General features: G+C 57.6%; 1 protein-coding gene and 1 long non-coding RNA gene across 2 annotated transcripts in view; both read right to left on the reverse strand.

The window, feature by feature from the left end:
• Positions 1 to 2,951, reverse strand: part of LOC137764962 (uncharacterized) — a 36,179-nt gene extending 33,228 nt beyond the window's left edge. The window contains exon 1 of the long non-coding RNA XR_011074092.1: positions 2,646 to 2,951. This is a non-coding gene — a long non-coding RNA (uncharacterized lncRNA). The remainder of the gene's footprint in view (positions 1 to 2,645) is intronic.
• A 6,911-nt stretch (positions 2,952 to 9,862) lies between these two features.
• Positions 9,863 to 15,527, reverse strand: EN1 (engrailed homeobox 1). The gene is made up of 2 exons (XM_068545265.1): positions 14,025 to 15,527; positions 9,863 to 10,929 (listed from the first exon to the last, which is right to left on the reverse strand). Exons 1-2 carry the CDS (start codon positions 14,917 to 14,919, stop codon positions 10,613 to 10,615), a joined length of 1,212 nt encoding a protein of 403 aa, XP_068401366.1. The 5' UTR covers positions 14,920 to 15,527; the 3' UTR covers positions 9,863 to 10,612.
• Between the last annotated feature and the right edge of the window lie 1,703 nt (positions 15,528 to 17,230).

Here is a 17,230-nt window from a genome sequence, read left to right on the forward strand (position 1 = left end):
TCTCAAAGATCCGTTTAGACTGCCCCTCTTGGCCACTGAGGACCTTGGTGGGGAAAGAGTCATCCTCTATTAAAGGCAGAAAGGACAACTACATGGGCTTGACTCCCTTGCAAGCTATAAACAAGTCACTAGCCATGTAAGGGAAACTGCATTATTTCCAGACTGGTCTGTGTTGATACGAGAGCAAGTCCTGCACACACGCTTCCATAAGATAGAGCCTTAAGAAAAACAAACCCCTCTAAAACAAAAGCAGAGCTAACTTCCACTTTCCCTGCAACCTGTGAGCTGGATAAGGTGAGAGAAAGAAGGGCTGGTGGTCCCTCCTGGTTATCTACTCCCCTTGCAAACAATAGCCTTTGTGTTGGAGGGGCCCCCAGAGTGGGATAGCTGGAATATGGGGCCACCACTGTGTTGCAGTTGATAACACAGTGTCACAAAGGAATTTAAGCCTGAACTTGGGAGGTTCTCCTTCTAGTAGTTTATACTTTTTCCTCTTCAAACTTCCCTGCTCTGTCTCAAAAGAATAAGAACCCTCTATCATTCCCCCTCCCCCTGCCACCCCGAGGTCATTTCACTTCCTTCCAACTGCCTCTTGGTGAAATGACCAAAGAATCCCTGATTATGGAGGAGGCAACCACCAGGCCACTAGGAGAGTTTTGGACACCAAAGGTAGAAAGGCTCTGGATCCACTTCCAAAACGACCCACCCTTTCCAGAGGGGAGTGCCTGCCCTTGAGGCTGTGTATATGCATCAAAATAAAACTGTGGCCAGAGAGCTGCCACTGTGGACACAAGCTCTTGGCCAAGCACGGTCAGGGAGGGCTAGTGTAGGGTTGGAATGAGAAAGTGAATGAGGTCAGGAGGGCACACTGGGTCTCCTGGCTCTCTCCTGCAGTGCACTCCAAGTTCCAAAGAACCCCACTGTAAATAGAAAAGGGAGGTGTGGCTGTGAGGTTAGCAGTGTCTCCCCCGCCCACATCCACAACATGGCAGGGATCCGCAAGGGTGACACTCTGGACACCCCCCTCCCCCTGGTCTCACATCCCTCAACTCTGAAGTCAGGGGTCTGTAGCTAGGTCTTGACCCCAGCCCGGGGGAGCTTGCTGTCCGCAGCCCCAGCAAACAGCTCTCGCCTTCCTTAGGTAAGCCCACTGCAGGGGCTTTCTCCGACGAGGCCGTCTCACAGCCAAGTGAGCTTGTGAACACGGAGACGGCTGAGAATCCGGGACAAGGAGCTCGCTTGCTGGGGCTCTTCGGGGCCGTGTTTGCCATTTGCGGGAATAAATGAAGCATCGGTAATCTCCATAAAAGAGCTTTCACGCTCCATCCTCTGAAACTAAGTTGGGGCTTAGACGGAAAGAGAAAAGGGGACTTTTAATTTAAAGTAATGATCATCAGCACTCTGGCTCTAGAGGGTCTCTAGGGGAGGGGTCCCCTCTCCACCCCGAGAAGCGAAAATTGGGAGGAAGGGCCGCTGCTCCCTCGCCTCCCCAGGCGGGTCTTGACTTGCTTGGATTGGTGGGCCAAATCCAAACGCGGGCAGCCCTTCCGGGGGTAACCGAGGAGGTTGAGGAGCCCAGAGAGGGAGCGATCCGGGACCGGGTGTCCTGGAGAAAGGAGAGTGAGCATTCCCCATGGCGGCCCGGCCACGACTGGGGGCGGAGGTGTCCTCTCCTCAGGGCAGGCAGGAGTCAGCTGTGGCGGCGCCTCCCCAGAAGCCCGCGCATCTCTGCTTACTTTCAGCCCGTGGCCGCTTCTATCCGGGGCCCAAGTTTGCACGTGGGGTGCACAGAACACTCAGAATCTCCCCCACCTCGAATCCCCTGGTCCTGACCTGTCCGAGGGCCCCCAACAGTTCTATCCCCGAAAGAGAATTCTGTTCACTTTAGCTGAATGAAAGTAGCTTGGAGCAGGCTATATCCTTCAAACTCCCCTTCCCCTACACTCACCCAGCACCCGGGGCCCCTCACTATGGCGTCAGGCCCCAAAGCCACAAACGCTAGACTTCTCACTCTGCATGCACCTCCAATGAGGTCGGCCCTGTGAGGGCATTTTGGAGAACAGATAAGAAACTGAGGCCCGATGAGCATGGAACAGAGTTCGGCCGTCCTTGCAGGGGTGGGATCTGCGGCCCCATTCCCGACGGAGCTCTTGGTTTCCGCCGGCTGAGAACAGCACGTTTGAACCCACCCTGAAGTTGGGAGACTAGCAGTGAAGGCCAGAGCTCAATCTGCTGAGGGAGGAGGCAGGGGGAAATCGAGCAAAGGATCGACGACCGCGTCCCAGCCCGGCCCCGGCCACTGTCGCGCCCGCCTTGCCGGCCGCGCCCTTCTGGAAGCTCTGCAGGGCCTGGGTGGGCGCCGCCCAGAAAAGACGTAGATCGAGGGCAAGTTGACTGCGCTAGTTTTAAAGAAATTCCAAGTAGACAGTTAACCCGAGCGGGAAACCACAGCTGTGCCTAGGAAAGCGAATTGGCCAAATATCTCCAGAAAAGAAGGAAAGGGGAGGTGGGCAAAAGTCTGCGCCCTAAAGGTGGGTCTTTATTGTGGGAAGAGGCGGCAGGGGGCAGGGCTGCTGCTGCGGCTGCCACTTTTTCTCTCGCCCCCAAAAAACGATCCCGCGTCGGGAATTTCGGAAGGCGCTCACCTAGTCCGGGAAAATGCAGGTGGCGGCCCTTCGCGAGCCAGGTCCGCCCCAGCCAGGCACCGAGGAGGCCAGGCACCTCGGACGCCAGGGCCTCCGGGCCAGCCAGGGCCGCTCAGGGCGCCGAGCGGGCGGGCCGAGCCGGGCAGCCGAGCCAGCGAGGGGTTGGGATCCCCGTAGCGGGTGTGCGCGAGCGCGCACCTCGTCTAACCGTTCAGGACAAGTTGAAACAATACAAATGAAGTCGGGTCTCCACGGCCTTGAGGTCCACCCCTCCTCCTTCCTGGTTTGACCCCCAGGCCCGGCCGCTCCGAGGCACGGTTTGCGCAGCCCAGATTGAAAGCCTCTGCGCGTTACCGCCAGGGGAGGGGCGCTCCCACAGTGGCCACGACTGGGTAGCCCCGGAGTCAAGGGGGGCCGGGGGTGACAGGGGGACACAGTGAGGGGAGGGGAGGGGGGGGAGCGTGGCCGCCTCCAAGGTCAGCGCTGGTCTCCACGCGCCGGCCCCGGGAGGGGAGCGGGAGGTCGAAACGCCCCGGCCTCGCTCAGAACAGCGGAGCGAGGCAGTCTGGGGAGCAAACTTGGGAGCCGGGCTGGCGACCAGAGGAGACGGAGGGCAGAGAGCCAAAGGGACGCCCCCGGCACACTCTCGGCGAAGGCCGGGTCCGCGCGGCCGGTGGGGTTGGCCGCAGGAGGGCAGCCTCCGGAGCGAAAACGGAAAGCTTGGAGCAGGGGGCCAGGAGGAACCCAGAGGCCGGGAAGCCCATAGGAAATGACCGAAAGCAAAGCGAACCCGACCTAGACACAAATCGAAACTGTGCAAAGACAGTCGCTTGAGAGAAGCCGGGCGGGGAGTGTCGGAGCCTGCGGCCGGCGCGCGGGTCCCTGTCCATTGCCAGGAGCCCGGCGCGACTAAGCTGCCGGGGCGGCCTTCCCCTCGGCGTCGCCAACGAGCCGGTGCCCCGCGCCGGACCAGCAGAATCGGGGTTTCGCGGTTTCTAGAGGGAGGGCGAGCCCCAGATGCGCCCCGATCTCCAGCCCGACTCGACTGGCCAGCGCAGTCCGGGCCTATCGCCGTCGCCGCGCTGACCGGAAGTGCATCTGCGACGCGCCCTCCGCGGACCGCGCTGGGCCCAGGCAGCTGCCTCCCGGCTGGAGTTAAGACCAAAGGACGAGACGCCCGGGGAGGGCTGCGTCAGCTGACCCAGCCTGGGCTCAGGGGGGAGAGGAGGGCGTGAGGGTGGGCACTGCTGATGGTGGGTGGAGGGGGTCATCATAATGGGGAGAAGATCGGAACCTCCTAGGAGCCTGACTTGAGACCCAGCCCGCTGGAGTGGGGTTTGAGAGCAGGAATTCGGACGTGAGTTACTAGCTTGAGGGAGGAGGGGAGAGTGAGGGCTGAGGACTACTCCTACTTAAGATTCCAGAAGAGAGAGAATAGTCCTTAACCCAAATCCATGCCTCTCCCTACCTTGTGCCGAAGTTTCCTTACTGCGGAAACTTGATAGTGCGCAGTGGGAATCGTCCTGGAATTTTATGACATATAATTACAGGGTAAGCTTTAATGTGGTTTGGCGTGACCCTGGACCTCATTTTTCTAATCTGTAAAATGGGGATGATAATATCCGCCTCAAAGAAGTGTGTGAGGTGGAATAAAGTAAATTGTGTCAAATGGCTACTAGCAATGTGCGACGTTGTCTCTCAGTAAGCAGCGATTATGTTATTTTTAAATTTCTGCGAGTGTCATCTTCTGAATTGCCTCTACCCTACCAAATGGACAAATCCTGCACGTGGAAGTGGCGGGGAGAGGGGGGCGTTGGGCAGGGAGGGACCTGCTGAGGTGGCTGCTGGCACTTGCTTTAGTTTTCTTCAGTATCTACATTATATTCAGCTCGGATGATATTGGGACTCTTAACGGCTGCCTCACTCCAGCCCCATGCAGACGCAGAGCAGCAGCAGAGCTTTTATCGGTCAAGTTCCCCACTGCGTTGGCTTCATCAGATGGCACAACTGTGGGCCTTTCTGCCAGAACTGCTTGGCCTCTGTCAGGGCCCTAGACCACTCTCGCAGTGGTCATTGCCGAATTTTAAATACCAGTGGGTCCCTCTCTTCTTTGGATTCCTTCCATCTTACCCACAGGGGTCTCCCTCCCCTCTGCGCTGTAACTGCTGTTCCTGGGGTGCCAGCAGTCCAGGTCTTCCGGCCACCACGGGGAGGCTGAGGCTTCCCACCACCCCTGTGCCTGCGTGGCAGTGGGGCCTGGGAGGAATCTTCTGATGGCTGCTAATCCCTAAAAGCTTGCTGGCGTTTGTACCCCATCCCCTGGCAGAGTTGAGGAGGGGGGAGGCTTGTGCTGACTGCTCCCCCCTGCACAGCGCTCCTCCCCTCACCCCGTTCCCCTGTAGCCAAAACCTGAGTCTGGAGCGGTGGATCTGAATCCTCTCTTCAGAATAAGATGTGTGCGTCTGAGCACCCACAGTGAATCTCTGCTTTTCTGCAGATCCACAGTCTTCTATTATTGCAACCTGAAATCTTCCCAAATGTCCTCACAGCAACCCACGCCGTATCTATGGATGGGGAGAATTCCAGACTGGAGGGACCCACTCCACCTCCAGAGTGGGTATCTCTGGGAGAGGCTGCGTTCAGAAGCAAGCTCAAGGAGCAAATTGTAATGGCCCAGGACTTACCCAGATCTCTGAGAAATCAGTTTTGGAAGTCTGCCCCCTCCTTCCCTGGGCCTGCCCCACCCCCAGGAGGTACACCGGGGAAGGTGCAGGGTAGGCGGGGCGGGAGGGAGGGATGGAGACAGGTGTAGCAGCGTATGTGTGTCTGAGCCCAGAGTCAGCCAGCCACAGCTATCTCTGGGGAGAGGCAAGGGCTGCCTTGACCCCAGTCTTTCCACCCGCATACAATCAATCCACCCACTTCAGCCCCAGTTCTCCCTGGTGGCCTCCACGAAAAGGAGGGGGCAGGCAGGTATGTCCCCAGCCCTGGGAACAATGTCCCTGCACTGGCTAGGAGCAAAGCCCACCAGCTGGGGCATGCAGGTGTATATTGGACACAAGCAGGTGTACTCCTAGACCATGTATAAATGTGTGCCAGAAGCTTCTACCCGGGCAATGGCCATGTGCTTGCTAGGAACCCACCTCTGTATACATCAGCTCCAGATATCAGCCCATGGCTACTCGTTTGTAGATGTGTACGTATTTTACATATGTGCACGAGTGAGTGCATTTCTGTGCACCTGGATGGGCGGAAGTGTATGCACGTATTCTGTGTGGCTGCGTGTGCATTGGTACTACCCGCTCAGTGACACACTGAGGCTCTTAGTGGACTCAGAGGAGATGTGTGGATTTTGCCTCTCATTTCCTGTAGGCTCTCACACCCTGAAAGGCACTTTCCCTCCCAGATCCCACCCTCCCACTCCCTCCCATCCCCCCGCCCCACACCCTAGTTAAATGAGACCTGTTACTCAAGAATCCCTGCAGGACCCCTCCAACAATGGGACTCCATTAGATGACTGGCCTAAGTCATTTGGGGAGGAGTGGGGGGCTGGTAGAGTCCCCAACCCTGCCCCTTTCCACAGGTTTCCACAACCCTCTCACCTGGGTTCAAAGCGAGAGACAGCGGAAGTCCCAGGCGTGGGTGATGAGGGATGGAGCAGTGCTTTGCCACCTCCCCCCAGATGGAGTGAACAGGATTTCCAATGTAACCCATGGTGACATCCAGATAAAACGGGCCCCAGGCTGTGAGGCAAAGCTAGGAGAGGGCTGCTTCAGGGGGTGCTTATATTGCCAGAGGAATGGCTTTCAAGAAGAGGAAAAGCAAGGACACCTTTGGAGGAGCTGATGGCTCCCCCCCAGAGAAGCCACGGCCGACACCTTCACGGAGCAAGGAGTCTGGGGAGGGCCTCCCTGACCCTGGCCTTGGCCTCTTGGAGTCAGCCAGGTTCACCCCTACCCCTGCAGTTAGACCCTTTTACTGAGGGCATTGGGGCACAGTGGGCTCCCTGGTGATGTCATCTCTGGAAGCCCTGTCACAGGTTACAGGGCTGTGAGGGCCAGGTAGGGGGTAAGCTAGCAGGCGACTCTTTCTCTGTACCCTGGGCTGCCTGGCCTAGAGGGCCAGAGAACTGGGCATATATACACACACCCACAAACACCAAACAATCGCTATCGGCACCCATACACTCAAAACACACACTTCCACATCCCAAGCCTAAATAAATGTACTCAATACCACCCCTATGTGAATGGCCATGCACAATACGACACACAAACACACAAGCTAACACAGACCTACGACGCAGCCCCAAACACCCAAATACCCCTTCTTTCGTCCACCCCCATCCACTCCTCCTCCTCCTGACCCTACCAAAGGAAAGGGAGTTTCCAGGAAGAAAACAGAGACCTTTGCCCTCAGAAACAGCCAGGGATCAATACTGTTTAGACTTGGCTAGTGTGTATTTCCTCCTGGGCTGAGGAAGATTTAAGTTTATGGTTCAATCCAATCTTAAAAAAAAAAAAAAAAAAAAAAGGTAGAAAATAAGGAAGTTGGGATAGCACACTCCAGTATTTATTTTGATGCAGCCCCAGACTTTAATACACAGGCAGCTGGCTAAACCAGCCCCATAAATCAGAGAAATCGATGCCTGTTTATGTTTATTATTACTTTCTTTTTTTTAGTAGGGGTGCACGAAAGAGAGATGACCAGAGTCCTCCTTCCCTCGTCTCTGCCCCAATCAGGAGGATTTTCCAGTGGGGATGGGGGAGAGTGAGAGAAGATAGGAAAGTCATTCTGGACGATGACTTCAGGGCCTTGGTCAGATTGCTGAGAAAAAGGCAGTTGTAATGAGTAGATGTGACAAAGAGGAAGACACAGGGGCACAGAGGAGGCATGGACCAAATGTTTAAGTTCTCAGAGCTTCAGTTTTCTCATCTGAAAAATGAAGAAAATGTTGCTTACCCATAGAGATTGGAAGATAAAAGGAGATAATGGGCCAGAAATCAAATTACATAATAATGACACATCTATACACTTTACTAATATAACTGTGGGGAGAGGTAACCACCTCTTTCCTCTTCCCCAGGGTGAAGAGGGAGAACTCTTGGCTTTGATCTCTTGCTAGAGATAAAGAGGAGCCTCAAGGAACAGGATGCTTCTTGGAGTTGCTGCTCAAGCTGGCCCCTGCCCCCTGCCCCAGGCTCTGGATCTAGTGATCTTGAGGGGTGTGGGTACCCTAAGGGGCCACATTGAGGAAGGGAGAAGGGCAGCCCAGTTTCCAGGCATTCAGAGCAGTAAGCTTCTCTGTAGAACTGGGCACCCCCAACATCGTATCTGGATGTGGCCGGGAAACTTCTTGATATTCTGAGCTGTCCGGATTCGGGAAGGGGTACCCTGGGCCTCAGGTCTCAGACCCCCTAACCCAGAGCCCTGGAGAGCTTGGAGATTCCAGGCTCCTCCCCCGCATCCTCCTCCCCGAAAAAAGCAAAGGATGTACTTCCAGCCACTAGAAAACAACTCACCTGGACCATCCCCAGGGAAGGGCCCACCTCACTGCTTCCAACTCTTCACTCAAGGACTGGGTGAGCACCTATTATGTGCAGAGGTTACTCCACACACCCCAGAAAGGTGTGAAAGGAATAGAAGACAGAGATCTACTGCAGTAAAGTTGGGAACCCATGGCAATGTCAAATATGCTCTCCAACTCCAGGTCCCTGAACCCCAACCCCCCAAGGCCTTGATCAGGGACTTCAACGGTCCTTTGGCTTCCTAGACCTGGCACCTAGCACTGTCACTTCCCCCAGACATAGGCCCAAATCAGGGGGAATTTTTCAAGAAAAAAGGCAGACACTGGTCATACCCACTTCTCACAAAATCAATCCAACAAACAGGAAAGAAACCCAAGGGAAGAGCACAGAGGCAGAGTTCCCATGTGTGCACAAACACACCTGCAAACATAAATAAGCACATGCACACACACTGTGAACTCACAAACATCCAAGTGTGCATCTAATTACAGAGACATGAACACCCAATCGCATAATGCTCACACACGCAGGAATACACAAAACCCGGTGGGGTACTCAGATGCACCAATATCTATCTCCACGTGATCACATATACACATGAGGTTTTCGGGACACCTACGTATCCGGCCACACGAGTACAGGTACATACATACATACTACAGAAGACAGGGGAAAGCGGAGAGAACATAAGTTACCATTAAAAAAAATCCTGGACCAAAGGGAAATAAGAAGGGACCTCCCCTTCCTCCTCCTAGTCCCTGAATGGCGGGGTCCAGGGGCTACCCAAGAAGTCTGGGCACCAGGGTCTGGGGCAAGTGTCCAGACATTTCCATCTATTAAGTCCGGGGGTCCTGGGGGCCCGGGGGTCGTGTGTCTGCGCCCCTCTCGGTCAGAAAGCGAGCCAGGCTTTGTTGGGATTGTGAAAGGGACCCTGCTTAGGCTCTGGGTTAGGGTGGAGTCACACCTGTGCCCACGTCGGAGGTCGCGGCCCGGAGCGATCCCGGCAGCAGCGGACCGAGGGGCTGCCGCTCTGCAGAGCTTCCCAGCATCCGGGCCTCCTCTCCCGGTTTTACGGAGCCAGGAGCTCCGAGCCCCGCGAGGCTCGTGTGCCGCTCTCGACCAGCCGTTTCGTCAACGAAATCACTTCTCCGAACGAAGAGCGTGAAGTCCCGGCAGCCCGAGGCGCCCCTCGCTCGGGAGGGGAGTCAGCCCCTCACCGCTGCCCCGCCCTGGGAAGGCCTTCTGCTTCTAGAGGAGAAAACCTCCAGCAAAACTCGCATCAGAAAAAAAAAAAAGAGAAAGAAAAGCAGCAAGCTGGAGCGAGGAGCAGGTTGAACCAGAGCAGGCTGCAGCCGGGCTGGTCCTGGCTCTGCGCGGGAAGCAGCCCAAGAGCCCGGCAGTGTTTCCGAAGTCAGGACTGGGGGTTTCCGGCCTTTGGGCTCCTTTGAAGGCAATCGGAGACCAAGAATGTCCCCGCAGACCCTCCAAACCCGGGCCATCCCCGGGTCTGGGCCGCCCCTATCACCGCGCCCCCCCTGGCGCCCCGTATTCGTTGTGTGGTTGATGGATCTTAAGGCCCGGCCGAGCCGCGGGGACTCCCGGCCCGGTGAGCGCGCGCTGTGCGCGGGGCCGCCGTGTGCCTGCGCCCTCGCCCTTCCCCAGCCCGCAAAGAGGAGGGCCGCCAGCCGCTCGTGAGCACAGCGTACACTTTATTTCAGACTACAGGTTTCTGAACATAATAAAATCTTTGGCTTGTAGCGGCGGTTCAGTCTCGCAGTCTGTGGGGTCGTATTTCTCAACAAGTCTCCGGAAAACGAAAGGGGTGGGGGGCAGGACAGACCGACAGAAGGGGCCGGGAGAAGGGCAGACACGCGAGGAAGCACACTCTCACGCACACAAAGAAAAGTCCCAGAGAAACGAGGGCCAGCGATGCGGGGCGGGAGGCACCGGAGAAGCAGTGACATTCAAAAGAAAACGAAACTGGGCTGGGGGCGGCGAGGCGGGGGATAAAATAATTATAATAATTATAATAATTATAACAATAATAATAAAGGAGATTAATAAAAAGTCCAGCAAATAAGAGATCGCCACACATAATTCTTTTCCTTACCTGAAATTAAATATATACAAGGTCGTAAGCGGTTTGGCTAGATAGAGCTTTAAGGAGTTCGCAGTTTCGTCCCTTATACTGTGAAGAGAGAACTGATCTGATTTTTCGATAGCACCTGTCCCGAGTCTTTCTCTCTTTGGAAAAATGTCTCGTTCCAACGCGACTCTCCGTCCTGGGGACCCCTTTCTCTCTCTTTTCCCTGTTGTTCCCTTCCTCCTCCTTTGCGCTGATTATTTCTCCCGGAGCGTGGGGCCGGCAAGGCGGCGGTGGCGGTACCAGGAGGGGGCGCGGGCGCGGCGGCCGGACCGCGCGGCCCCTGCCGGCGGCGGCTACTCGCTCTCGTCTTTGTCCTGGACCGTAGTGGTTGAGTGGTTGTATAGTCCCTGCGCCATGAGGTGCAGCGCCAGGCCGTTCTTGATGCCCGTGGCTTTCTTGATCTTGGCGCGCTTGTTCTGGAACCAGATCTTGATCTGGGACTCGTTGAGGCTGAGCTCCTGGGCCAGGGTCTGCCGCCGCTGCTCGGTGATGTAGCGGTTCGCCTGGAACTCCGCCTTGAGTCTCTGCAGCTGCTCGGCCGTGAACGCCGTCCGCGGCCGCTTGTCCTCCTTCTCGTTCTTCTTCTTCTTTAGCTTTCTGGTGCGCGGACCTGCAGCGGCGGAGAGGAACGGGTGGGAGGTGGGGACGGAGGGCAGAGGGGAGGGGGAAGAGGGCAGAGGAAGCCGTGAGAATTGCGGAGCCGAGCGGGGATCGCGCCCCGCGCTTCCCGGGCGCTAGCCGAGACCCCGTTGCCGCCACCCCCCACCTATCCCCCTCGCCCGCTAGCCCCTAGATCAATCGGCTGGCTACTGGGGTCGCTGGGTTCCCCTCTGGGATGCCAGAAGGGTCACGGAGGCAAGTTGGCCGAAGTTGTGTGCGCACCCACACCCCAGTTCAGCACAGGAGAGCCGTGTGATAGGCTTCAATCAGAGAGTCCAAGATGGAGAGATATTTGGAGCTCCATCCGGCCCAACCCAGAGTTGGAGATCAGGGGCCTGCTGTCTTCACAGTCCCGGAATAAAGAGAGGCTCAACACTGGAGTAGTAAAGACACTAGGACAGGATTGCCTTGGGGAAATCGGCAGCCTGAAAGCCAATCCTCTCCCCCTCCTCAAGAAGCGCACCTACACCCACACACCTACAACAAGACCCCATCTGCTTGTAGCTATTGACTCCAGAAAACAAGGGAATAAGGAGGGCGCTGTCAGAGACCTGTCTAGCTCCAAAGTATTCAGCATCTGCTCTCTCGACCTGTTCTTCTGTCCCTATGGCCTAAAACGAAGCCTTTTATAGAGTCCCAGCAAGACGCTGGCCACCCGTTTCCCTGAAAAGGGAGAAAAGGCCTTCACCCGGTTGTATGCCTTACCCACGTGCCCTGGCCCCTGAGTTCTCTGTTTTGTCCCTTGGATGGTGCCAGTAAGAAAGAGAGAGCCCTCCCCATTCCTGCATCCAGCAGCACAGGCACGTCTCCCTCATCTCTCTTTTGGACACAGAAGCTGCAATTTCAGGATTGAAGACTGAATAACAAAAGCAAGCCAGAGCTGCTTTCCCTGCCCACCTATTTGCAAGGTTATTTATCCACGAGCAAAACAGGGGCAGAGGGACACAGTGAGTGGGACAATCCCGACAAAAATCTGTGCTTTGCCTCTAAGATGGGTATAGGAAGAGGCCACAGGAAACCTTCCTAGGAAAGTGAAGTGTCCCTCAGAACCTAGTCTGCGAAGAGGGCTGCTACGGAGCCCAGCCCTGAAGAGAAAAGGCAAAAGAGAGAAGAAGGCTGACCCTACAGCCTGCACCTCTGCCCATCAGCCTGCACACCCAAGTCTCCTGGCGTTTCCTTGCTGGGCCCTGTCTTGGTTATGGGAGCTTCCTGAGTCAAGTGAAGTCCCTGTCAGGGCTGTTAACCTATAAAACAGTCTGGAAGAAGGGTCTTCCCCAGCATCTCCAAACCTAGCAACAGAGGGGCAAACTGGGCACCTGGCTTCTGGGGCAGACCAGCGCTGGGGTCACCAGCTGTCCTGTGACAAAAGAGTCCAGGCCTGGCCGACCCGCAAGTCTGGGCTGGGGTTCGTCTCCCTGAACTGCCCATGCAGGAGAAGGAGCCAGCACCCTGCCTCCCCAGGCTCGTAAGAAGAAGAGCAGCCAAGAACAAAGACAAAGCCCACTCCTGAGCCCGGTGCAGAAAGCACTGGGAGGCGGGGTGGGACGGCAGGAAGGCCTTGGTTTAGTGTGGTCATTAGCCTAGCGAGCAGAGATGACCCAGGAAATGTGTACATCCTCAGAAAGACCCCGCTGCGCGTTGTGCGTCCCGGACGTGGTTAGTGTGTTGTTGTTGTGTGTGTGCGTGTGTGTGTGCGTGTGTGTGCGCGCGCGCGCGCAAAGGCAGGAACACTTGTAATAAAATCGTAGCCTCCTGGCCAGCCCGAGCCTCACGGCCTGACAGCTCAATCACTCTATCCATCAGGCGAGTCAATCAAAGCAGCTTTTCGGAGGTTCAGGAGCCCGACGTGTCAATAACGGGGCTCGAGATGGCGGGGGCTGATAGCGCGCATCGATCCGCGCCCAGCCGGCAGCGGTGGGGAGGCGGAGACCAGCCAGAGTAGAGCGGCGCACCGCTACGCCGTTCCCGGCCTCCTGCCAGACCCAGGTGGCCGGAACCCCAATCGGAGGCCAAGAACCCCTGCCGCCCTCCTCGTGGCGCCCACCGGTCTCCCGGGAGCTGCAGTCCGGGGAGGCGGGCAGGCCGCAGTCTCCTCTCCGGGGGCCTAGTGGCTGTCCCACAGTAGGTCTCAGCTTGGGGTTCTCGAAGCGCAAGGAGTATGTGGGTAAAGGGCCGATGGAAAATCGAGAAAAACGGGCCTATGGCTGACAGAAATCTGCTATCTGGCAGACGTGCGAAAGGAAGGAGTGAAAGAAGGAAGGGGCAGGGCCGGGAGGATGTGCGAGGCGTGCTCCGGAGAAGCTGGGGCGGAGGGGGGCTCTCATGCCCTCGGCCCGGCTTTCTGACCTGAGCCTGGCCTGTCTTCTCTCCCACTGTCTGTCAGCTCTAGAAAACCAGGGGCCAGGGGCTCTCGGCACCCACCGTTTCGGCAACCGCCCTTCCCTGAATTCCACCCACCCGGGTCAGACTCTCTTGGCTACCCGGCCTGGGGAAGAGGGACGATCTGACGCGTTTCTCTCTCTTCCTGTGTCTCCTTAAATCTATCTGTATGCAAGTGAGCTCTCCGCAGAAAATATCGATATGCTGTTTGTGTCTGTAAGAACACAAAGTGAAAATTATTGCTCTAATCAAAGCTTTGCTCGATTTCGGCCTCCGCAGAACCAGGCTGGCGGGATTTCAGACCCAGATTTCTAGGCCCACCTTCTCGCTGATTCTAAAAACCCCTTTCCCTGGACGAAGAAGCAACGACTGCTTGTGTCTTTCCTAAGAATAATACAGGTAAAACACAAAGAAGGCCGGAAGTGCTCGGAGTTCAAAACCGAAGGTTCGAGCTTCCCGTGCCATGAGCTGTAGCCTCCCGGGAGGTGGCCGCAGAATCCAGGGGGCTCGACTGTGACTGAGACCGAGGTCAAGGAGGAGAAAGCAGGCGTGAGAGAAGAGGACGCCCGAGATCCGGCATGCTCTCCCCAACCCGGAGGCTAAGAGTTCTAGGGGCGGCGTCCGCGGAGCCGAAAGGCACGGCGCAGCCTGGGGCTGGGTACTCACCGGAGGACGGACGATCCGAGTAGCGCGTGCAATAGACCCAGGCGGGCCACACGAGGGGCTGCTGCGAGTCAGTTTTGACTACAGGCCCGCCGTTGGCTGAGCCCATTAGCAGGATGGCCGGGTTGCTGTGCTCCGGGTACTTAGCACCCTGCGCTCCCGGGCTCCCCACGCCGCCTCCACTGCCACCGCCGCCGTCCGAAGGTTTGGCCGCCGCTGCTGCCGCCGCCGCCGCTGCCACGGCCGCCGCCGCCGCCGCCGCCGCCGCCGCCGCTGCCGGGTTCCCAGCTTTGGACGCACTCGCTCCGCCGGCGGTGGCCGGCGGGGAACCGTCGGGTGGGCCACAGTTCGCGTCCGGGGCGCACAGGAGTGAGGCGGCGCCTGGCGCCCTCGTGCCCAGCGGGTGGACAGGGTCTCTACCTGCGCCGGTCTGGCCTCTGTCACGCTCGACCCGACCTCCTCCTGCGCCTCCTCCGGCCGCCGCCGCCGCCGCCACCAGGAGCTGCGGCGGCGGCTGCTCCTTTTTGCAGCCGAAGTCCGGCCTCAGGATGTTGTCGATGAAAAAGTTGGTGGTGCGGTGCAGCTGGGCCGCGGGCTGCGGCTGGTGAGCAGGCGCCGCGAGATGCTGCTGCGGCGGCGGCGGCGGCGGCGGGGGCGGGGGGTGCGGGGGGAGATGCGAGTGGTGGGCCAGGGGCGGCAGGCAGGGCGCCGCGGGCGGCGAGGGGGGCGCGGGCTGCGGAGACACAGGCACGCTGTCTCCATCGCTGCCGCTGCTGCCGCTGGCGCCGGGGCTGAGGCTCAGGCTGAGGCTGCCGGGGGCCGCCGCCGCCGCCACTGCCGCCGCCGCGCCGAGGCCCGAGTCGCGCTGACTTTTAGGTTCCGGCTGCTGTTCTTCCATGCTCGGCCGCCCCGCCGCCTCGGCCGCCGCGCCGGCCCCCGCCCCCCCCGCCTCGCTCCCCACCCCACTTTGCCAGCGGCCCGTGGGGGTGCGCGGAAGAAGGAGGCCGGCGAAGCCCCAGCGAAGGCACGGGGCGGGTGCAGAAAGAAAAGCCCAGGCGCCTGGCCTGGATCGCTCGCTCTTATCGAGCAGATCTCGCTGTCTCTCCCTCTAATTTGTAGACATCCAGATATGGAGACACTTGGCTATTTCTTTTTTCTTTCTGCAACCAGATTCAATGATTTGTTTTAAATGGGGAGTAAGCCACGGCCAAAAAGAGAGGAAAAAAAAAAAAAAAGGAAAGGAAAAAGAAAGCAGTAAAAAAGAAGAAATCTCCAAGATTTTTTTTCTTAAAGATAAAAAATAGTCTTTAAAGTCTAGCCATCTTCCTAGGCAGTACTGAGGGGTTTGACTTCCCCGAGTGTCACGCTCAGCTGTGCCCAGAGCGCGAGGCTGGCAGCGCCTTTAATCGCCTTTGCTTTTTTGCAGGGAGAGCGCGTCTCCGCCAGCGCCGGGGCTGCCTTTTTTTTTTTTTTTTTTTCAAATCTCTGACAGCTCGGATCTTTGCTCAAACTCTCTCGCTTAAAAAAAAAATCACCCAGGCACACTTTTTGCCTTCAAACCGGAAGCACGTGAGTCAGGGCCGCACGTGTGCGGGGCCAATGGCGAGCCAGGACTCGCGCTGACACCCGGGCCTCGGCCCAATAGGCGCGCTCGGGACTTTGCGGATAAATAATCCGGGGGCGGCGGCCGCTGGTGGACAGGGGGCGCCGCGGCGCGGGCCCCGCGTGTCCGGCCCGCCCTCCCCAACCAGCACCCGAGCCCCTCCCCCTCTTTCGGGCCAAGACCGAGGAACGGGCAAAGGAGACCGAGGAGGGTTGAATTTCGGGGTGTAGGCAAATAGGGAAGCAACTGCATAAACAACTTGTTGGAGAAATGCAGGATTACGGGTGCGTGCGCGCCAGGCGCAGGGTCAGGAGACAGGGGAATCGGCTCTTTTGGCAACCCCCGTGCCTAAGAAGCAGCCTTTTATTTTATTGCTCTGGCTTTTTCTTGCTGTTATTAAGGGTGAAAGGTTGTTGTCTCTGTCGGGGTGTGCCTGTATGGTGTATGTTGTGTGTGTGTGTGTGTGTGTGTGTGTGTGTGTAGTGGAGGGGGAGGGGTGAGACGAGGAGGGTCGGCGATGTGAAACAGACCTAGATTCGGTTACTTTCAGAGGAGCAGTTTATTTTTAACAAACAGCAAACCCCGAGGCCAGCTGCGCCTAGCTAGCACCGTCTGTTTGAAGGTCTGTAGTGTATGCTGGCCGGCTGCACTGCGTGTCCTTCCCGGGATATCCGTACCCATGCCTTTCCCTGGCGGGAACCTTCGACAACTCCCCCAAGAGCTGTTCTGCCGCCGTAAAGCCAGGCCCAGAGGGCACGAGAGAGCCCGAGCACCAGTCCTTCCCTGGCCGCCGGAGTCGAAGCTGTCCCATCGGCCCCTAGGCCAAGCAAGTCAGGGTGCGGATACCCGCGAGGCCCCGGCTTTTGGCTCAGGGCAACCTCCGTGTTAGATTTCCCTGCAAAGTGAAATCAAACAAAAGTACTGCACCCCAGGTATTTGCCCTAGCCTGCTGGACAGCGAGTTTCCCCCGGTCGCCCAGATTTTCCTAGGATTGCTCCCGACTCCGTGGAGGCCTCTCGCTCTAGCCCAGAATATTCTTCCCAAGCTTTGGGGGGGAACTGCAGGGGCTCCCGCCGCTCCCACGCTCACGGAGATTCATCTCCAGTCGCTGGGCTCTTTTTCACTGTTTCCTGGTCGAGGCACCCCAAAAGTTTTCCCACTGCGAGGGACAGGGTGGGGGAAAGTGAGGCATTGGACATCGGCGGGGTTTGTCTGCCGAGCCTTTTTGGAGGGCCAGGATGCGACTGTATGCTGAAGCCTTCGGTTCGAGAGTAGCTAAAAAAACTCCAGCAACTGAGGCCTCCGCGGGGATGTTGTCTCGGAGCTCCAGCGAGCCTCTGGCTCTGACCACCATCCTTAACTGGGACAGCGGAGAAAGGATCTGTTCGCGGATGTCGTCTAGCGGAAACATGCAAAATAATCCCCTGTACCCGGAAAAGTCACAGAGGGTTAGGAAGAAAATAAAACGAAAATCACAATAAGCCGAACCACCGCACTAGCCGAAGTTTCTCAAAGGGGCTGGTGGAGAGCGGGAGTTCGTATAGCTGGCTGCATCTTCGGGTCAGCCGAGGGTCTTCTGAAACTCGGGCTCCCAGAGTTCCCAGTT

This window comes from Eschrichtius robustus, chromosome 5 (assembly GCF_028021215.1).
Source record: "Eschrichtius robustus isolate mEscRob2 chromosome 5, mEscRob2.pri, whole genome shotgun sequence".
Lineage (NCBI taxonomy): Eukaryota > Metazoa > Chordata > Mammalia > Artiodactyla > Eschrichtiidae > Eschrichtius > Eschrichtius robustus.